The sequence below is a fragment of the Sturnus vulgaris genome, chromosome 6 (genome assembly GCF_052056855.1).
Source record: "Sturnus vulgaris isolate bStuVul1 chromosome 6, bStuVul1.hap1, whole genome shotgun sequence".
NCBI classification, from domain to species: Eukaryota; Metazoa; Chordata; class Aves; order Passeriformes; family Sturnidae; genus Sturnus; species Sturnus vulgaris.
The window spans coordinates 14971238-14989114 of record NC_142248.1 but is presented as its reverse complement, the minus strand read 5'-3'; the positions used below and the strand labels follow the sequence as shown (position 1 = coordinate 14989114).

At 42.6% G+C, this 17877-nt stretch overlaps 1 protein-coding gene and 1 long non-coding RNA gene across 3 annotated transcripts in view; one reads left to right on the top strand and one right to left on the bottom strand.

Moving 5' to 3' along the window:
* RAD51B (RAD51 paralog B) overlaps nt 1-12787 on the top strand; it is a 391466-nt gene extending 378679 nt beyond the window's left edge. For both annotated transcript variants that reach the window (XM_088167114.1, XM_088167115.1), the window contains exon 11: nt 12391-12787. In XM_088167114.1, the coding sequence (XP_088023240.1) occupies nt 12391-12542 (152 nt within the window). In that variant the 3' untranslated portion in view covers nt 12543-12787. The remainder of the gene's footprint in view (nt 1-12390) is intronic.
* Nucleotides 405-13759, bottom strand: LOC148223324 (uncharacterized). Its single transcript, XR_015804461.1, has 3 exons — nt 13165-13759; nt 4456-4646; nt 405-1644 (listed from the first exon to the last, which is right to left on the bottom strand). It is a non-coding gene; the product is annotated as an uncharacterized LOC148223324 (long non-coding RNA).
* Nucleotides 13760-17877: the final 4118 nt, after the last annotated feature.

Here is a 17877-nt window from a genome sequence, read left to right as displayed (position 1 = left end):
CTTTCTAGCCTTACAATTTTTCTTGAATTTTCTGATCTGTGTCTTCTCAGGGAGCCACTAAAAAGTAATGGATGAATTTGCAATAAAATATGTACAGCTCTGCCAAAGTGGTTTTAAATTACTTTGTATCAACTCTGAAATAATAGTAATGTCAATCATTGAAAGTCTCAAGACAAGTACTTTATACTAGTACTAAATATTAGCAATAATCCTTAGTGTTAGGCCTCTTAGTAATCATTGCAGATACCACTAACTATTCCATATCATACAAGAGAAAGATTCTTCCTCTAAACACGTTATGTGCTGTAAAACTGTGTTGTATTTGACTCAAAGAAAGAACCAATAGCCTTTGTATCCTGTCTCTTATTCCTCCATCTTTGCATGATGAAAATTCCCCTTCCGAATTTCATTTGCCTCATGTATATTTATTTTAAATGCCTGAAATGGAAACAGATTTCTTTACGGCTTTATTCTGTACATAATAGAAATGTAGTTAACTACTTCTAAAAGAAGCAAAGATTCCCATATAAAATAAGAACAATAACAATGACAATAATAATAATAATGATTTCAGTCTGGAGGGTGGTATCAAGAGTGAGATTGTGCCAATGGCATAGAGAACAAAAAATATTAATATCAGAATATCGAAGAAGACCAAAATCTTTGCTTTTATGCTACTCTTCCAATAACATCTTAGTGTATTTTAAGAAATTACTAAGGATATTTTTAACCTTAGTCTTCAATTTTTGTAAGTGGAGTAAAGATGTGTCTCCTCTAGTTTATTTTTTATTTCTTCTACCCTAGTCTAAAACATCTTAGCATTGTACCTTTTACAGGTGACCTGTAGCTTTTTAATGAGACTGAAATGCCTGAAGTACTTGCATGCAGAGCAGCAGGACCTGCTGCCTTTCATTTCACAGTAGCTTAGAAATAGGCTTACATGGCAGTGGTGCAGATGCCTCCACCCAAGCCTCAGAAGGGATAGGTACGAGTAAGTACAGAACTGTTTGCTTTCCCTTTCCCTTGCTTTACTGTGGGATACCCACAAACATTTAATTAAAGCTATTGTATGCATGCTTAACTTGGAGATATCTGTGGTTCCTTGAAACCATTACACAGGAGCACCAAAGAAAATACAAGGGAGTCACTGAAGGAAAATACAAATGAATTAGAAAAGCATAGCAACCAGAGAATACATTTCCCATAATACAACAGTCAAAGGTCATGAGATCACAGATGCTCAGTTGCTCATGCATATCGTCTATTCTCTCCACTTGCATGCTTGCTCCAGAGAGGGCAAAGATTTAATGAGGAAGGGGCTAGCTTTAGCAGTTCTCACCCTTCCTCACACCCTACATCTCAAAGAGCACTGAAAGCCTCTTTGAAGTTGGAATAGACACACATTGAACTGTCCCAATGCACACATACAATCTGGAGTTTTCTCATCAGGTACAAAAATACAAGGTGACTGTTCTCTTCCCGGCTGCCCTGGATGTGAACAAAGCTCTCGAATCAAAGACTTGCTGAATTGCAGAGTGGAAAGAAGTTTCTCCATTGCATCTGTCTTTTCAACCTGCAGTAGCAGCCCTTCTCGGTGTCAGAGTTCCTATTAGTTCATTTTTCCCAGCTCCTCAAGAAGAAATCCTGTTCAGACAAAACAGCACTGTATTTACAGGAAGTTTGGCAGGGTCAAAAAGTGACTGTAAAACTGATCTCTTGTTAAAACACATACAATATCTGCTCTGATGTAGATACAGCTAGGACTCAGCAATCTCTGATTTGCTATCAAGGCCTTGAAGGTGATCTCAGAGTCAGATTTGTTAAACTTGGTGACATTGTATTATCACTTAGCAGAGCTAACTCAGTTGCTCCAAGTCCCACTTAATCTACACAGCTCGCTACCCACAGCTTCTGACCTACTTAGTCACTTCCTGTCTTTGATTTTAGTCTTAATGCCTCTTTTCTGTCTTGGCATGTGACTGCCATTTAATCTTAATCAAACTTCCTTGGACTTCCATTTCTGTCAAGTACAGCTTCTCTCACTGTAATATCCACCCTTCTGAGTGGAAGAAAACTGATTTGCAGCCACCAGTCTACCACTTCTCTTATGGTCCATGTTCATCTTTGCTTTGTTTTTCTTCCCATATGAGTCACTTCTTCCCCCTGTCTGGCACACCATTCTACACTTTGTTTCTGTTGATCTGTAAGTGGCTGAAATGCTGCTCTGCACACCTTACTGCAGAGATCTGATGAGTATTGTAGTATGTGCCCAGCTACCATGTGCAGATTCAGAAAAAATTAAAGAAACTGAGTTGGTCACAGACTGCTTCAGAAAGTCAGCTCGTTTAATACACTTTTGCTTCTGACCAGAAATGATGACCAGCTCAGTTCCTTTATGCCTTGCTTAAGAGCTCCTTATGCAAAACACAGCTGTTTAATCTATGCCTGCCTACCTAGCACCTCCCCTGTTACTTTAGGGCACTTGTTAAATTTACAAATGCTGAAAGTCCTTCCCAGCTTAAGGACTTTCCCACTTCTCACTGGTTCTGTATGCTGCAGTAATGTGTCTTTGAAATAGACCCCTTCAGCCCATTTCCTTCCATGAACAGAATCCAATCTAAAGGCATTAATCCAGTACCATGGTGACTTCTGCCTGCACAGGGGCACCTTGGTACTGACAGAGTCTGTTGGTTTTCAAGATTCTTTCACCAGAACAGAGAAGTTCAAATATGTGACCTGGTACTCTTAGTGACCCAATGCTCTTTGAATGCCAGATACAAAACATTTAGTGGCAATGTCATCTGCATGTAACATGTAGGAGAGATTTGTTCAATCCCCTCTTGCATGTATGCTCTTTCCTGACTTTTCAATATGCCCAGTTCTGCTTTGCTCTCTTCCTCCTACATCTGTGCTCATCAGCACTCATCCACTTTTGAGTCTTGTTGTTACTAACATCTGGAGGTTACATGACCCATCACTGAGTGCAGCCTTGTCCTCTTAGGAGGCATAAGATACCATGTTTTTGGAAGGACGACTTAGCTACAGGCCATTCTTACTAAGCCTCTCCTTCAGCTTATCTCAAAGGGTATTTTTGAACTGCAGTCACTATGCACCATAAGTTGAAAACAACCACTTGAGCCCTTTCCAGCAAGGCTTTGATATTAGGCATGGAGGAGAGATAAGCAGCACATTGAAGTTGTGGTATCACTGTAACTGAGGGCAAGGAGTGAATGGAAACATACCCTCCTTCTGGCACTGCCTGGCTCTGGAAGAGGGGAGAGGAACAAACCGAGCAGCTTGGGTTCACACGCATGGCAGGAGCCAGCGGCCTCCCAGCTGATGACAGATTAGACTCAGGGCCTGGTTAGTGGGAAGACTGTGATTAGACTTCAGCAACATCTGTCTCTAGCACTAAAGGAATCACTGCTGCGGGCTGTGATTTTCTCAGCAAACTGTAATTACACTAGGAACCTCATTCCTGCTGTTTTTCTCAACAACTTAAGTGCAAAAAAAAAGTGAGTATGGGTGCAGGAAAGATGAAACTGTGAAAGGAGCAGGAAAGAGGCACCTGTTTATTTTTGTTCAGCTCATTCCAATTATTTTCTCTCTGTTTCTTAGATTTGTATGAATCACAGACTGTTTTTTCCTGGACGTCAGTGCCAAGGTTTAACTACCTGAAGTTGGCCTGCCATCCACCTGAAGCTGATAGCACACATCCTCTCTGTCCACTTACATCCCATGGCATCTCAAACGAGTGTGGTGGCACTTGCAGAAGGTGTCATACCAGCCTTTCCTTGGCAGTGCCACCTCTTTCCTCCCATGGGGGCAGCAGTATAGAGAGCTGGTCTCTGATCACAGCTGTTCTCAGGACATTCCCAGGAGGGTATGGCTTGTGCAGAAGTGTGGGATATGGGAGATTGCTCAGGGTGAGTTTAAACCTTACTCCCAAAGGCCCTGTCTAGACTAGGATTTAAGAGTTTGAACTTTAAAAGTGTTAGGTTGTATATAGTAACTCTCTGTTTTAAAAGATACAGAAAAGGCAGTAAAAGTTTGAACTCCCAGTAACACCTGGTAAGTTTTGCCAAAATAACAATGTCAAAAAAGAGCAGGATTTCCTTGCAAGATTTCTCTGCTGGAAAAAACTTTTTGTTTGTGCAGTTGTAACTCCATGGTAGCTCATTTGCCATTCTTTGCTCAGAATATAAGAAGAAACAGGGTTTGTTTTTAAAGTATGTGTAAGAGAGGAGGAGAAATATCTAAGAGTTTGCCAACAGAGCTTTACCGTCCAATACTTAAGATGTAGACAAGATCAAAATTATTCAAACTAATCTATGTACTTCCTTCTTAACTTTTCTCACAGCATTAATGCGACTTTTAGTAGTCACAAGAGTGTCTTGTTAAGCAATTTTATATAAACACCATACTCATCTAGAAGAAAGCAGAATTGTTCCTTACCAGCATGTCTGCCCTTCATCCTGCAGCACATCTGGCAGCACAGCCAGGGATGAGAGTGTGGCAGCAGGAACTTGACCCTTGGATCTGAAAGCACTGGGAAGGCTGCACATTGGCAAGCAGTTCCCTATCTTCAGAGCCAAGCCCTGCAGACTGGTGACACATCTGGAGTAGTTTGGAATTGGCACAAATGGCTGTGGACAAGAGGAGAGAGGAAAGGTTAGAAGGAAAGTGGAAAAAATGCCTCTTGCATATTTCACTTTCTTTTCCATCTGCTTGTGTGCTGTTGCTGTGAGCTATTAAACAGCTGCAGTGCTCTTTCCCAGAAGGGACTGTGATTCAGTGGAGATGGAGAATGATCCCTACAGCTTAGCAATTTGGGAGCTCCCTTGAATGGAAGGGGCCATAGGAGTAATGTTTCTCTGATTGACTATTCTGCTAAATACACTTGGGAAATCAGCACTTGGCATAGTAGCCAGAGATGCTGTTCTGGCTCCTCAGACCTGAAACTCCTGGCAGGCAGTGGGTACTCCTGGGTACTACTGACTCATTCTTGTCGAACTAGGTGAGTCCCTCTTGTTTCTTGCCTTCCAAGCAGAGCCTCCCAACTCTCATGAACTGGTTCCAAAATTCGAGGAGAGCAGATTACTCAAGCCAAAGGTGTTTGCAGACCTTGAGACTGTAGCTTGGGGAGATAAAGGTAGTGAGGGAGGACCAGGAGAAGGTGGAGTGGGCATACAGTGACTGCCAATGCCTGAGCAAAAGAGCACAGAGAGTTATTTTGCATCCATTCAGATGCTCAGCAATTTCCTGCATTGTTCCTGCAATCAGCATGCTCCACCTGCTTTTACTTAACCATTTCCTGTTTACGGCTTCCAAAAATTGGTGAAATCACTAATCTGCCACAAGATCAGTCTTTATGGTCCCTTTCAGGCAGGCTTCACTCACCTTTCTTTTTCTGTCTTCAGTACACAGATCTTGCAGACTGAGGCACTGTGCGCTGTGTGTGCATGTCTGCATGCATGTGTGTGTGCTTGCAATCAATAGTTATGTCAGGAAACTATGTGCTTGCTCATTAGTTCTTTCTCTTAACATATGCCCCTTTTTTTCCTTCTAATGCTTGCTGGTTTTTGCCAAACAGCAGCACTGAGGGCTGGTACGTTTTTCTGTAGAACAGAGGGCTCCAGATATTTAGAGGAAGGACTCTTCCCATTACTTTCAAATATCTAAGTGCTCTCCCACCAATGAGGAATTTGTTCTCTGCATAGTTTGCCCATGCTTCAAATTATTTTCTAGATTTGAAAACAGTGAGGCAGTTTCTTCTAGTCTGCTGTTCCGTTTCTCGGATGTGAAAGGCAAGGTGTGAGAAGGAAGGGTGAACCAAAGAAAAATAAATCTCTTTCTTACAGTGTAGATGGCTCCCACAAGTGCCCATCACACACTTAATCATGTCTTGCAGAAATCACTGGAAAAGTCTGCACTCTTCAAGTCTACTCTCCTTAGCTATACTGCAGGTAACACTACAGCCACCACTGAAATAAAATTTGTCAGTGTTTTTCCTGTTTACTCTTTTTATTTCTCTTCTGTAGCAGTGAAAATAGATTCTTAAGTTTCCTCTCTGATTCTCATGCTCTTGCACAGTGCTGCAATGTTTGGGTTGCGGTGAGCACTGCAGGGGAATGTTCTCTTCTTAAAATAAATCATGGAAACATTTCTGTTGGAATCAGGGCTTGTAGAAGTTTACTTTTAAAAAAAGAAGAATGTCAGGCCAGCTTTGGTCTTTAGAGGGAACAGACTTCTGATGCATGTCAGTGTATGTGTACTGATGTGTGTGTGTATATATATATATACATATATATGTACATACATATACATACACACACACACACCAGTATATGTGCCAGTTACACTGGTATAGCTGAGCACTGAAATCATCCTGTAAGAACATTGGACATGTTGGTCCTGTCAGACAGATCTGAAAATTCCTTAACTATGTCTGCTGCAAGTTAGTGTAAGTCAGGATGCTTACTCTGTCAACTTAGGTGCAGAAGGAGTTGATGTATAGCGTGCCCCAGCACTGCTGCTGAGCTGTTTCACACTTTGGAAATGAAGTTGTTGCGCTCACGCTCTCACATGTTTCTGGATATTTTAACAAGAACACAAAACCCCCACTCCCCGTTTTAACTGTAATATAAACATGCAGCAGCATCATTTCTGTGTGGGTTATAAGGGATGGTCTGGGCATTGCTGATGTCCAGGCAGCTGTCTGCTCTAGGCATAGCACAACCCCACTTAGATCAGAGTTTGCTGAAGTATCCTTCAAGCTGTTTGTTAGCAGCTTTTGAACTTGCATCAGGGAAAGGAAACAGTTTTTTTCTGCACAGAAGTCTCTTTCAGATTGGCCCAAGTATGTAAAATGATTACTTTGGTTCCCATCCAGCACAATTCATTCAATATTTTGTGTCAGGGTGTTTGTCATCAGTGGCATTTGCCTAGGGTGAGTCACACCTACTCAAGCAATGATCTGAGAAAGCCCTCAAATCTTTCACATTTTCATTTTACAGGGTACAGCCCTGGTAAATTCATGATCATATTGGATCACACAGCATTTTATAGAGCAGCTCGTTTTCTTCTAACCAGATTTCAGCCCAAGAGGCAACTGCTTCCAAAAGAGATTCTCTGGTTCAGCATCCGTCTTTGTTTTCCAAATGTTTCTTTCACCACACTGCTTTCTGGTTACACTGTAAATTTGGGTGCACTCAAGATATTTTTGCCTTCTTTCTCCACCCCAAAATCGAAGGAAAGCTGAACTATATGAAAATGAAGTGAGAGCTGAGACCCTGAAGGAAAATGGCAGGAGGTGTAGAGGACCACGCAAGACTCTTTCCAGGAAATGGGCAGAAGGTTCATTACATGAGTCACTGTAACCTTAGATGACTAAATTCTTGAAGAATAAACTGTCAGGAATATGATACTGCTCAGGACAGTTCCAGAGGGAGACGAAACCTTCTTAAATAGCTGTTGTTTGGTTTTTTGTTCGTGATTCATTCCTGAGGAAATTGCTGAGTCTCTGGCCAGGAACGGGGGAAGTGCAGGCAGTGCCAGCCCTCCTCGGCAGAGGCAGCAGGCAAGGCATGCTGGGGTGCACATCCCTCTGCTCCTTCCACCAGATCTCCTGCCTAAGGAGCTGGGAAGGGATCAGGAGCACTCCATGGCTGCCCTGCCCTGGTGAATAGAGTATAACAGGATCCTAGTGCTCATCTGCCAACTGAATCCACTCATAGCATGTTTTTGTGTACCAGCAGGTATGAGACCAAGAGGAAATGAAGGTATTAAAACTCTTAATTCCAGCTTCTTTTAAAAAGCTTTCTTGCTCTACTCACTCCAACCAGTTAACCAAGTTCTATCAATAAAACTGGCCCAAAGCTCTAAATTTGGATTTCAGAGATGGTCTTAAGGTTTTAAAGCCAATAACAACAGAAGCAGTCAGATGCCCTCCAGAGCTACCTCCAGAGGAGCTGAACTAGCATTAAAAGCACTGGAAAATGTTTGCAGTAGTATCTTGAGTGTAGAGAAACCCCAATGTTCCAGCACACAGCTGTCAGTTCCCATCTTGATGAGTTTCACCCAAGCATTTAACATTTTAGTTCTGTGTCTCATAATGCCATTTATGTAATGATTGCTCATTTGGTTCCCATTAAAATAATGGTATTTCTTCTGCAGACCATTGCCTGTAAAAATCAAGCCACCCAGTTTCTCTTTAGATTGTAATAAAGGAAATAAATAGTAGGATACATACTGTAATTATCAGAGAATGGGGGGGCTTTCCCCTCTACGACATGCAAAGTTAAGACATCAGAATTAGGATTGTGAAAGATCTGTTAAGGGTTGATAAATCCATCTCCTGTAAAAACAGTGCAGTTACTCCCCAGCAGATGTTCCTCAGGTACTATATTGATGAAAGATCTACAGCCCTCCATAGTCAGAGTTATTTCTCTCTTAAAATTGGAGTAATGGAAGGTGTAGTTCTCTCAAGTCATCAGACTGCCACTATACTTTGGGACAGTGTAGACTGATTCCTTGTATTGTATATACCAGCACTTTGAGGAATTCAGTTTCAAATGTCTCAAACAATGGGGGTTTCATCGCTTCCTGTGGGAGCCTGCTCTGCAGCCTAACTCATTTCACCATCTGGAGTGTTTTCCTGAGTGTCTGCTCACTTTAAACTTTCTTTTAATTGTGTACCCACTGTTTCTTCTTAAAGGTAATTTGCCAAAAGTTGTGTGAAATTCACATTCTGTTGTACTTTTTTATTTTTTATGAGGATTGAGAAAACCTTGAAAGATTGATAACTTCTTTTCTTTGCTTTTTCTTTCTCAGAAATAATAATAAGTCATTAATAATATATTACTGCATTTTTAGCCATTCATCTCAGCGATTTACAAGGAAGATCAACATTGTTGTACTCTTTTTACAGATGGGAAAAATTGAGGCACAGGGCAGGAAACAACTTGCCTGAGATCATTCAATGAGCCTGTAGCGAGACTTGGATTTTTAAGCAGTACTGCCCTACTTTTTTCTCACTTTTTTATTTTTTTGGCCCAGTCTAGTTCCCTTTGGCTTTGTTGGAGTACCTAGGAAGGACAAACTTTCCATGAACTTTATTCAGAATTGCAATATTGTAACTGAAAGGTCAACTTGTTGAATATTTAACAGTTACTATCTTTCCAGTGTGTTGGTCAAGCATCCTAATTAAGTAGTGATAAATAAAACTAACAAAGCATTTTAACAGACTAATCCAGTCCCTAGGGCCCCCAAGCTGAATTTCCTTCATCTAGCCTGTGTTTTCCCAGTTGTGGATTGTGCAGATTGAACACAGTATATATCAAGCACACTCTTATCAGCACAGTGCAGGGAGATTTCCTTCCTCCTCAGTGCCACCATGCTTACTTCACCTGCTGTATTTCCCTTAGCTCAGTGGTTTTCAGTAAGTGTGTTTCTCAGAATCTGGGTAGTTGCTGAATTATAAATCTTCCAGTTTGGAATAATAACACCACAATGTGTACAGCATGATCCAGTGGGTAGGGAGCCATACTCAGCCAAGCCCTGAGCAGGTTTAGCTGGCTGCCAGAAGCAGTGTGGTCTGAGCAGCACTGTGGGCTGCTAAGAGATAGGGGCTGCTGACCATTGTCAAAATATGGCAGCAAGTGAAGTCTGTAACACTGTTCTCTTACTGCTCCTTCAGGCCTCCTTCATTCCAGATATCACTGAACCATCATCTGAGGATTTACTGAAAGCCACAGGACTGCTGTAGGTCACCGAGTACATTACCTTTGCTTTCAAATTGAGTTTTAGAAACTACCAGCAGTGTCAAGCCTATGTCTCCTGGCCATGTGAATAGAGGAAGCTAAGAAGCAACAGTGATTACATAAAGCAGGGAAATCCCCCTCAAACTTCTCCTAGACTACCTCAAACCAAAGCTGATTTGCATACATACAGTACAAATAACTTTGCAATGGCTTCTAGCGCCACAAAAGGGTTACATATCCTTACTTATAATCAGGCCAGTTCTCTGAGTTGAATCACTTGGAGAAGATAAGAAAAGATCAAATCAGAGCTTGTGTAGAAATCTAAGCAGTTTTATGTAGCACATAGGCCTGCTTCATGTGCAGATACAACTGGGTATTGCTACTCCATGCAAAATCAATGGGAACTGTTCAAGACCTGTTAGTAACCAGCAGTTATTCTAGAAAAACAGTGTGGAAAAAACCCTGTGTTATGTTTTATATTTTGTGATTATGGATGGGTGGTATCATGCATAGCTTCCTATACAAACCGTGTTTGGTAGAAAATGGACCTTACTGAAGACTAGAAAAAAGCTCTGGTATTTTTGTAGTTAAAGACTATGGTCATCCACTTTACAAAGCCTGAGACTCATTTGGCCTGGAATTCCTGAGTGATGCTGTTCAAAAAGCAGTGGTGTTAAACAGTCTCCCAAGATTCCTGTGATTTGTTTTAAACATCATGGTTTAACAGAAACAAGTAACCAAAAGAGACAGCATCTTGAAAATGCATGTTTACTGGGTTATCTAAAGCTCAAAAATGTAGTTGGCTAATATGACACTACAAAACTATTTTTTGTTATCTTTTATGCACTGAGAATGACAATGTTCATAAGTTAGTACATCATGACTATGGAATGCCTGGATTCTTGAAGACAGATGGTATTTTCTGTTCTCTTGCTTGGAGAGTGAGGCTTGGGGATTTGTTTGTTTGTTTGTTTGCATAGGATGAGAATATAGACTTCTCAGAGGCTCTTTATGCACTGTTTCTTTGGAAAGAATTGCTTGCTTACTCTTTCCCATCTTTTTATTGAAATAAGTTCCCAGATACATTTCCTGACAGCCCTCTCCCAAAGCTAGATGGAGTATAGACAACTTCACTTGGGTTGTCAAGTCAGCTCTATATTAACATTAAGTACAGTTGGGTAATACTGTAGGTGCCTTGCAGTAAATACCAAAGCTGTTTTAAACAGTCTCAGAGGTGGTTTTGTCAGTGTAGCATATTTCCCTTAAGGAATATGGGAAATGAGAGTTCTCCTCATTGTCAGTATGGTTATACCAGGACAGCTATATGAGCAACTCTTTTCTAGTGTAGTTGCTTTTTGTACAGTTACCAAACAGGGCTGAAGAGGAAGAGGAAAACTGAGACACAGCTTACTTTGACCACCCGTGTAATAAGCCTTGGGTTTCTTCTACAATATCCTCTCTGTTAATCATGGCTTGTTACTGTGAAATATCCTTCCTTTCACTTTCCTCCTTTCAGGTCTACTTTATACAAAGCTTTGGTACAGCACAGTAGGAATCAGCCCAGGTATGAGCTGGCTGTTCTGCAGAGTCCTTCAGGCACCTGAGGGCTCTCTGTGCTGTGATGGAGTTTCAGTGGGTCAGCTGGAGAGACTGGAAAAGAAATATGTATTTGAATAGGCCTGGGATGCCTTGCAACACAGTTCATAGCAGCAAACCTGAGGACATGACATGATCTGACTGATGATTAGTACCTTGGATATTTTGGTCCTGGTAACTGTGTGTGTTTCTTCAGCTTGTGTTCATCAGCTTGCAGGTTGCTCAGGAAGGCTTTCATTTTGGTTTTAAATATTTCCTCCCACAAACAGTCCGTTTTCTTCATAAAGTGTCTAATCACAGTCATATAATATCCTTTATTTACATAGAGAGCTTCATCCCAAAGCACTTTACAGCCTGGCATTGACAGAGGACAAAGACTAGAAGAGGAGCAGCTTATACTGGTTGGGAAGCAGGCTCTGATCTCAGCCTAGATACTAATAAAGCATATAAAGCCATAATATTTTCTCTGAATCCAAGGCAATTTGCTATTAGTTAGAAAATATATTGCTATAAGCTGTGCTCTGTTTATCTCTAGAAAATGTTGTACATGAGCTGTATGAGCTGAATGTCCATCTTCTTGCACATCCCATTCTCTGTTCATAGGTACTGGTTACCAAAAATCAGTTTTATTGGAAAATTAGGGTGGTGCAAAGTACCCTAGCAAGTACAGTATTCTCAGCAAATGCATACTGGCCTTTGCAGAGTTCTGGCAAAAAATGGTAAAGGGCCCTCAACTCGTCTAAAGTTTGGCTCTAGAGCACATCAGAAAATCTGCCAGCCACAATGAGAAGGAGAGTTTGGACACTGGTAACTAGAAGGACAACTAGACAGGCAGAAAAAAGAGGATCATTACATGCATGTCAATCCCTTTTCAGCAAATCTGTAAGATTAGTTCATAGTGAACGTATTACCTTGATTTGTTTTGTGCATTAAATGGGTTTCCAAGTGGTTGTTTGCTGGAGGAAATGGCAACTTTGCAATCTCATTCAGAAATACTATGATTGAAGTGTCTTGTTTTCATTGTGTGTTTCAGACCCAAAGGATCAAACAAATTTAGTTTGGGAAGGAACCAATCCTGCCCTGCAGCCCATACGAGTGAGGACCACTGATTTGAAAGATACTCTACATGATGCTGCTTTGCCCAGCACTACTGGTGAGACTTCAAGAAATGCATCAAATCTATAGAAAGGACAAACGAAACCTCCCCAAAGACTTGAATGAATGAGGACATTGGTTTTCAAAAGTCTGGTGGAGCAGAGTGAGCATTCTTCTTCTTTTGTCCCTTCAAAGATTAACTTTAAAACCAAATGCTGTTCTTTGTATGTGTGAGGCCATACTTAACTCTGAACTTATGCAAAAACTGTCTTTTGTTTAGGTTAATTTAAGTGACTTAATAATAAAAGCCTCTGAACAATATACATGGTACTGAAGAAGCGTAGGCCCCATGTGCCTTCTTAATTCACCTCACCACCTCATCAGTTTGGAGGAACCAATGGCCAAGCACAGGAGTGTCCACAGCCCAAAACACAGTGAAATGTTCTTTTTTTTAAGAGAATGATAAGCCCACTCAGTGGCTTGATTACGACGCAATAATACAGTAAATACGTATTCCTGTAACTCACTTGGAAATCATCAGAGATGCTGTAAGAGTTACAAATAGCTGGACTCTGACTGTTCAGAATGTTAGGAGAACAGGTAGCAATCTAAACAGTGGGAAGATAGATGTATTACAGCTGCTCAGCCTTCTCTGTCTTCAAAGCACTTTTGAAGTATTCACAACATGACTGCAAACCACAGAACTACTCACCTTGCAGACTTAGAGAATGTATGACTTGCTCAAGGCCACTAAAAGCATCACTGGCTGTGCCGTGATCAGGATTGTTCCTGGCTCTCAAGCCTACATGCCATGGCTTCAGTTAGTGCCAGCTGCCACTGCACCATCACCATTGGTCTGAGAGGCTGGTCCTGTCCTCTGCCACCACAGGGAAAGCCTCCCTGAGCACCCTCCTGAAAAGCAGAGAAACCTGTACAGAAATAGGAGAGGTCTGGTGTACTGCCGAATGGCTGTAGGTAACCCAGCAAGGAAATGAGATGCAGTGGGGCCACCTCGGGCAGCCAGGCAGGTTGCCATCTGCTGTTTGCTAGGCAGTCTGGGGGTGAAGAGAGAGTTCCTGGGAGCACATGGACCCTACTAAAAGTACTGCAGTGCCAGAGATGTGGAAGCTGATGTTGCATCACTCCCAGCCACCAGACAGGATGGCATGGAGAGGGCATCTCTGCAGCTCTCTGCTTGCACGCCTGCTCACACAGTTTTGGGCTCTCCTTTAACAAGGAAGTTTCCATCACAACAAGGAGGCTACTGCATTTCAATAAGCTGCTTCTAAAAGTAATACATTTCACCCTGGGGAAGAGCAATTTTCCAGCTTCAGTGTTACCAGTTTTGTGCTTTGAAGAGACCTTTGTAACATGTAATTTTAATTTTGTTTAGCTAAGATTTAGATTTTCTTCTTGACAGTGCTGCACTACCGGCTACTCAAACCCTGCTGAACTTGCTTGTAGCCATTTTATCTGAGTATCTTGTAAATATTTGGTAGAGCACTCAGACAGAGAAGTGTTTTTTGCTCTTACAGTCACATGCCTGGTTCCAGGACCTTTAAGAAGTACAAAAGACTAAAGGCAGGGAAAATTCCACTGAGCTGCATTCAAGTCTCCAGGGAGCAACTGCACTCTGTTTAGACTAAAATTTCTCATTTCTGTCTCTCCCTGTTTAAAAAAAACATGGAAGGATTGAGAGGGGAAGCTAGAGGGTTTCGTTATTATAAACACCAGAATGCAAGCACTGTTTTCACTCATTTCTCTCATATTGCAGAGCCATTTGCAGTTGGAGAGGGAGATAAGCTTTTTAATGCTCTCTGCACTACCTGGGAAATTTCCATCAAGTTCTAAAATGTTTTACAAACATTAGTGAATTAGAGCTTAATCTCCTTCTTCTTATCCCCGTGAAGCAAGTACAGTTTAAAGACAGGGCTACTGAGACCAAAATAGTTATGCTTTGCTGAAGTCACAGGGGCAGCATGGTAAGACGACTTGAATCTTTGAGTCCCAGCTTTCTGTCATTCTTCTGGAATGTGTGAACAACACACATTCCCTCCCTTTCCAAGGCTTGCTCTATTTCCCTTCCTAGGATATAGTGAAAACATGCAGGCATCACACCTTGAGACAACCTTGGCTTTTCCCCCTTGCTCACAACTGCTGTCCGGTGGAATTAAGATGTTGAAAAGATCAAAGAGGAATGTGAGGTGGGGGAAAAAAAATCAAGTCACTGCTCAGTCTGCCGTGGGCATGTTCTGCCTCCACTGCTGCCAGTGGAATTGGTGTTCTGTTGGGAGCAACCTCAAAGACGTTTGTATGTACTTCCATATAATATTCAGGCAGAACTGTGGTAAAAATGCCATAATCAACAAGAGAGCTTGGCTGACAAGAAAATTGGACAGATGAGCCAATAAGTCACTCCTGTATTGAATATATGTAATTTCATTATCCTTCTGTTTGTGACCTGCATTTCTTACTGCTTCTTATTATTAGCATCCTGTAACTACAGCTGCAGACATTTCTTTCACCTCTTCAGAAGAGAGGGATAATCCATCAGCCAGTTCTCCCGTAGTATGAGTGAGATTTTACCAGAGGGATTAATGGTCAGTTGAAGAGGGTTGTTCCCAGCAGGGCCAAGCAAAAACCAATGTGCACCTGAGTTATGAAGTGGAAGAGAAGGAAACAAATCTATAGATTTTAAGTTCTTAAATTATTTTCCCCTTAGCTTCCCTTGTTCACACTGATGGATAACCAGACATGCAATGCTGGATGTATATTGACAGTGATCAGTGTAAGCAGGACTGAGAGCTTCTCCAACTGTGCAAACAAACCTGAAGTCAGTCAGCTACCAAAACCAGATCAGTATGTACCAGCTATTTCAGTCCTTGTAGATGGATATTGGGAGGGAAATCAGTCCTCCTGTCTCTCCTGTGACCTTACGACGTACCCCAGCACTAGAACCTTTGGCCTCTTAACGCTGCTACCTTTTGTGACGAGGCTCCAGCACTGGTCCTTGAGTTGGCTGCTTCTCTAGCACTCTTCCCTGCAGAGGATCCAGACTCAGTGCAAATGCTGTGCACAGTGCTCATTTCATTCCCTGCTGAAAGGCAGCCAGGCCTGAGGTGGAACATGGCAAGCACTTTGCCGCACCTGGCAACTTGACACAGCTGCTGAAAACAAGCAAGGAAGAAAGCAGTGTACAAATGTAGGGGAATTTTCACATAGGCAGGATGTAATTAGCAGACCTGGAATTTGGCCAGGACACTGGGGTTAAAACACTGGCTTGCAGGTAACACACTGGGATCTTTCATAACTCAAATGCTCAGGATCTCCCATTTCCATTCTACCTGGAAGATGGACTGTTCCCTATTTAATGGTCATGGGCAGCTCTTGAACATCTGACACAAAGGAAGAAGTGTCTAAATGGTGCTGCACCTGCAGAGCTTCTCTGCCAGCAACTGCCCACCATGAACAACAGCTGAAAGGATCACATCCCGACAGGACCATGGCTGCACTGCTGTAAAAAGCACCTCCATGCCTTGGGGTTCACTTCACCCCTAACACTCATTACTCAGTTTTTGGGCCTCAAATCCTTTCCAAACAGAAAGAGAAGATGATAAAATTAAGGCAGCACTTTGCACATAAAACACAAGAGAGAGAATATTACCATTAGGTGCTGCTTCAACTTCTCTGCCATTTGAAATAACACCAGATAGCTATTGGACAACAGAGAATTTAGATGAAGCACTTCCCTCCAGTGTTGATGAATAAGGTTTTCCAACTGGCCTTGCTGGTAATACACAGAGCATGAAGAGTTTTTGCTGCCGTCTTCCTTCCAGCAGGGAAATAATGTTCAAAGCAGCAAAACATTTTTTCCACTTCATGATCTCACTTTCTGTATAAGCAATTTTTCTGTTTACTACAAGGATGTTGAATGTCCACAAAAGATAAGGGACGTTCATTCATGAACCTCACGTGTGTAAAGTCGGCGTGATGTTTCTACCATGATGTGGCCCACAGTCTGAAATACAAATAATTGCAAACCTCTAACTCCTTGTCAGTCTGACCTGCCGGCATGTGCATTCAAAGAGCTGACTTCTCTTGTGTGGTGCAGTGTCTGCAAGCAAAACAAGAAGTGTTCCTGCCATCTGAAAAAGCATCACTAAGTCATAAAAAAGGGACCCCTCCCCTGCCTCTGAGAGCTTACCATGCCAGCCTTTGGTTTGTTTTGGGAGGGGAAGGAGAGAAGGGGTGTGTTTGTATGCCCAGGCTGCCATGCAAGCCCCCTCTTTGTTAAGTGTTGTTTAATACAACCACCAACTAAACTTGACGAGAGTACCTCAGTCAGTGGGACAACAAACTTACAGACAGCCTCCAGTGGCAAAATGCACAGGGGAGAGTAAAGAACGGGCAGCTGCAGGCAACAGGAAATCCAGCACTAATAAATAAAACGTCTTATAGCCAGAAAGAGGAAATAAACAGCAGCAGCACAAACTGAGAGGACAGAAGAGAGTGTAACTGTGGCATGAGAATCACTGAGTTACAGTGAGCTTATTTTTACAGAACGTTGTCCTGGTTTGTTATGTGTTCAGACTGCAAAAAAAGTGGGGGAGTAGGGGGACTGCTCAAAGAGAGGGTCTCTATCAGAAGTTGTCAACAACCACTGTAATTAAGGAAGCAGCCAGAGCACACACAACCAGAGCTGCTGCCAAACTGAAATGAAAGCATTTTCTGTTTTCAGCTGTAGCCCCAAAGGATAATAAAAGATGGTTCTACCATGCCAAGTGAGGAGCTGCAGGGACACCCTTTCCAGATGGCCCTCCTCCCATCTTTCCAAAATTATACACTGTGGGGAAGCAGCAAGTTACTGTTCCTAAGTGTGCTTTCAAAGCCGGTGCTCTCACACCCCATCTGACTGCAGCCACCTGGGAAGGCCAGCCACAAGACAGGTGGGTCCCCAACCACCATGGTGACAATGGAGGTGGCACCAGCTGAGCTCTGCCCCTCAGCCAGTGGGCTGTTCTGGCACTGCTTGGTTCAGAGTGCTGGAGCAGCAACACTGAATTTTTCCCCCTTGCCCTCGGCTATGGGTTTCACCACGGCCCCATAGCACTGCCACCACCAGTGGGAGCTGCGGCATTCAGAAGAGCCACAGCCTGCTTTCCTCCTAAGGGCAGCTGCCTTTAGGGGTTCACTGGTGTCCTGGCAAGGACCTTCACTTATGGCACACCAGCACCGTGCTCTTCTTGTTGCTGACAGCATAGGTGGCCTGTGCCCATGCAGCAGCAGGTGCTGGGGAGCAGGCGTGGGCTGGCGCAGCCAAGGGTTTGGCACGGATCTTCCCGACCATGGGACATGTGGCTTTCCCTGGTGGCTGTAGAAACTGGTGTGGAGGTTCAGTGAAGGGAAAGAAGTCATTCAGAAATTG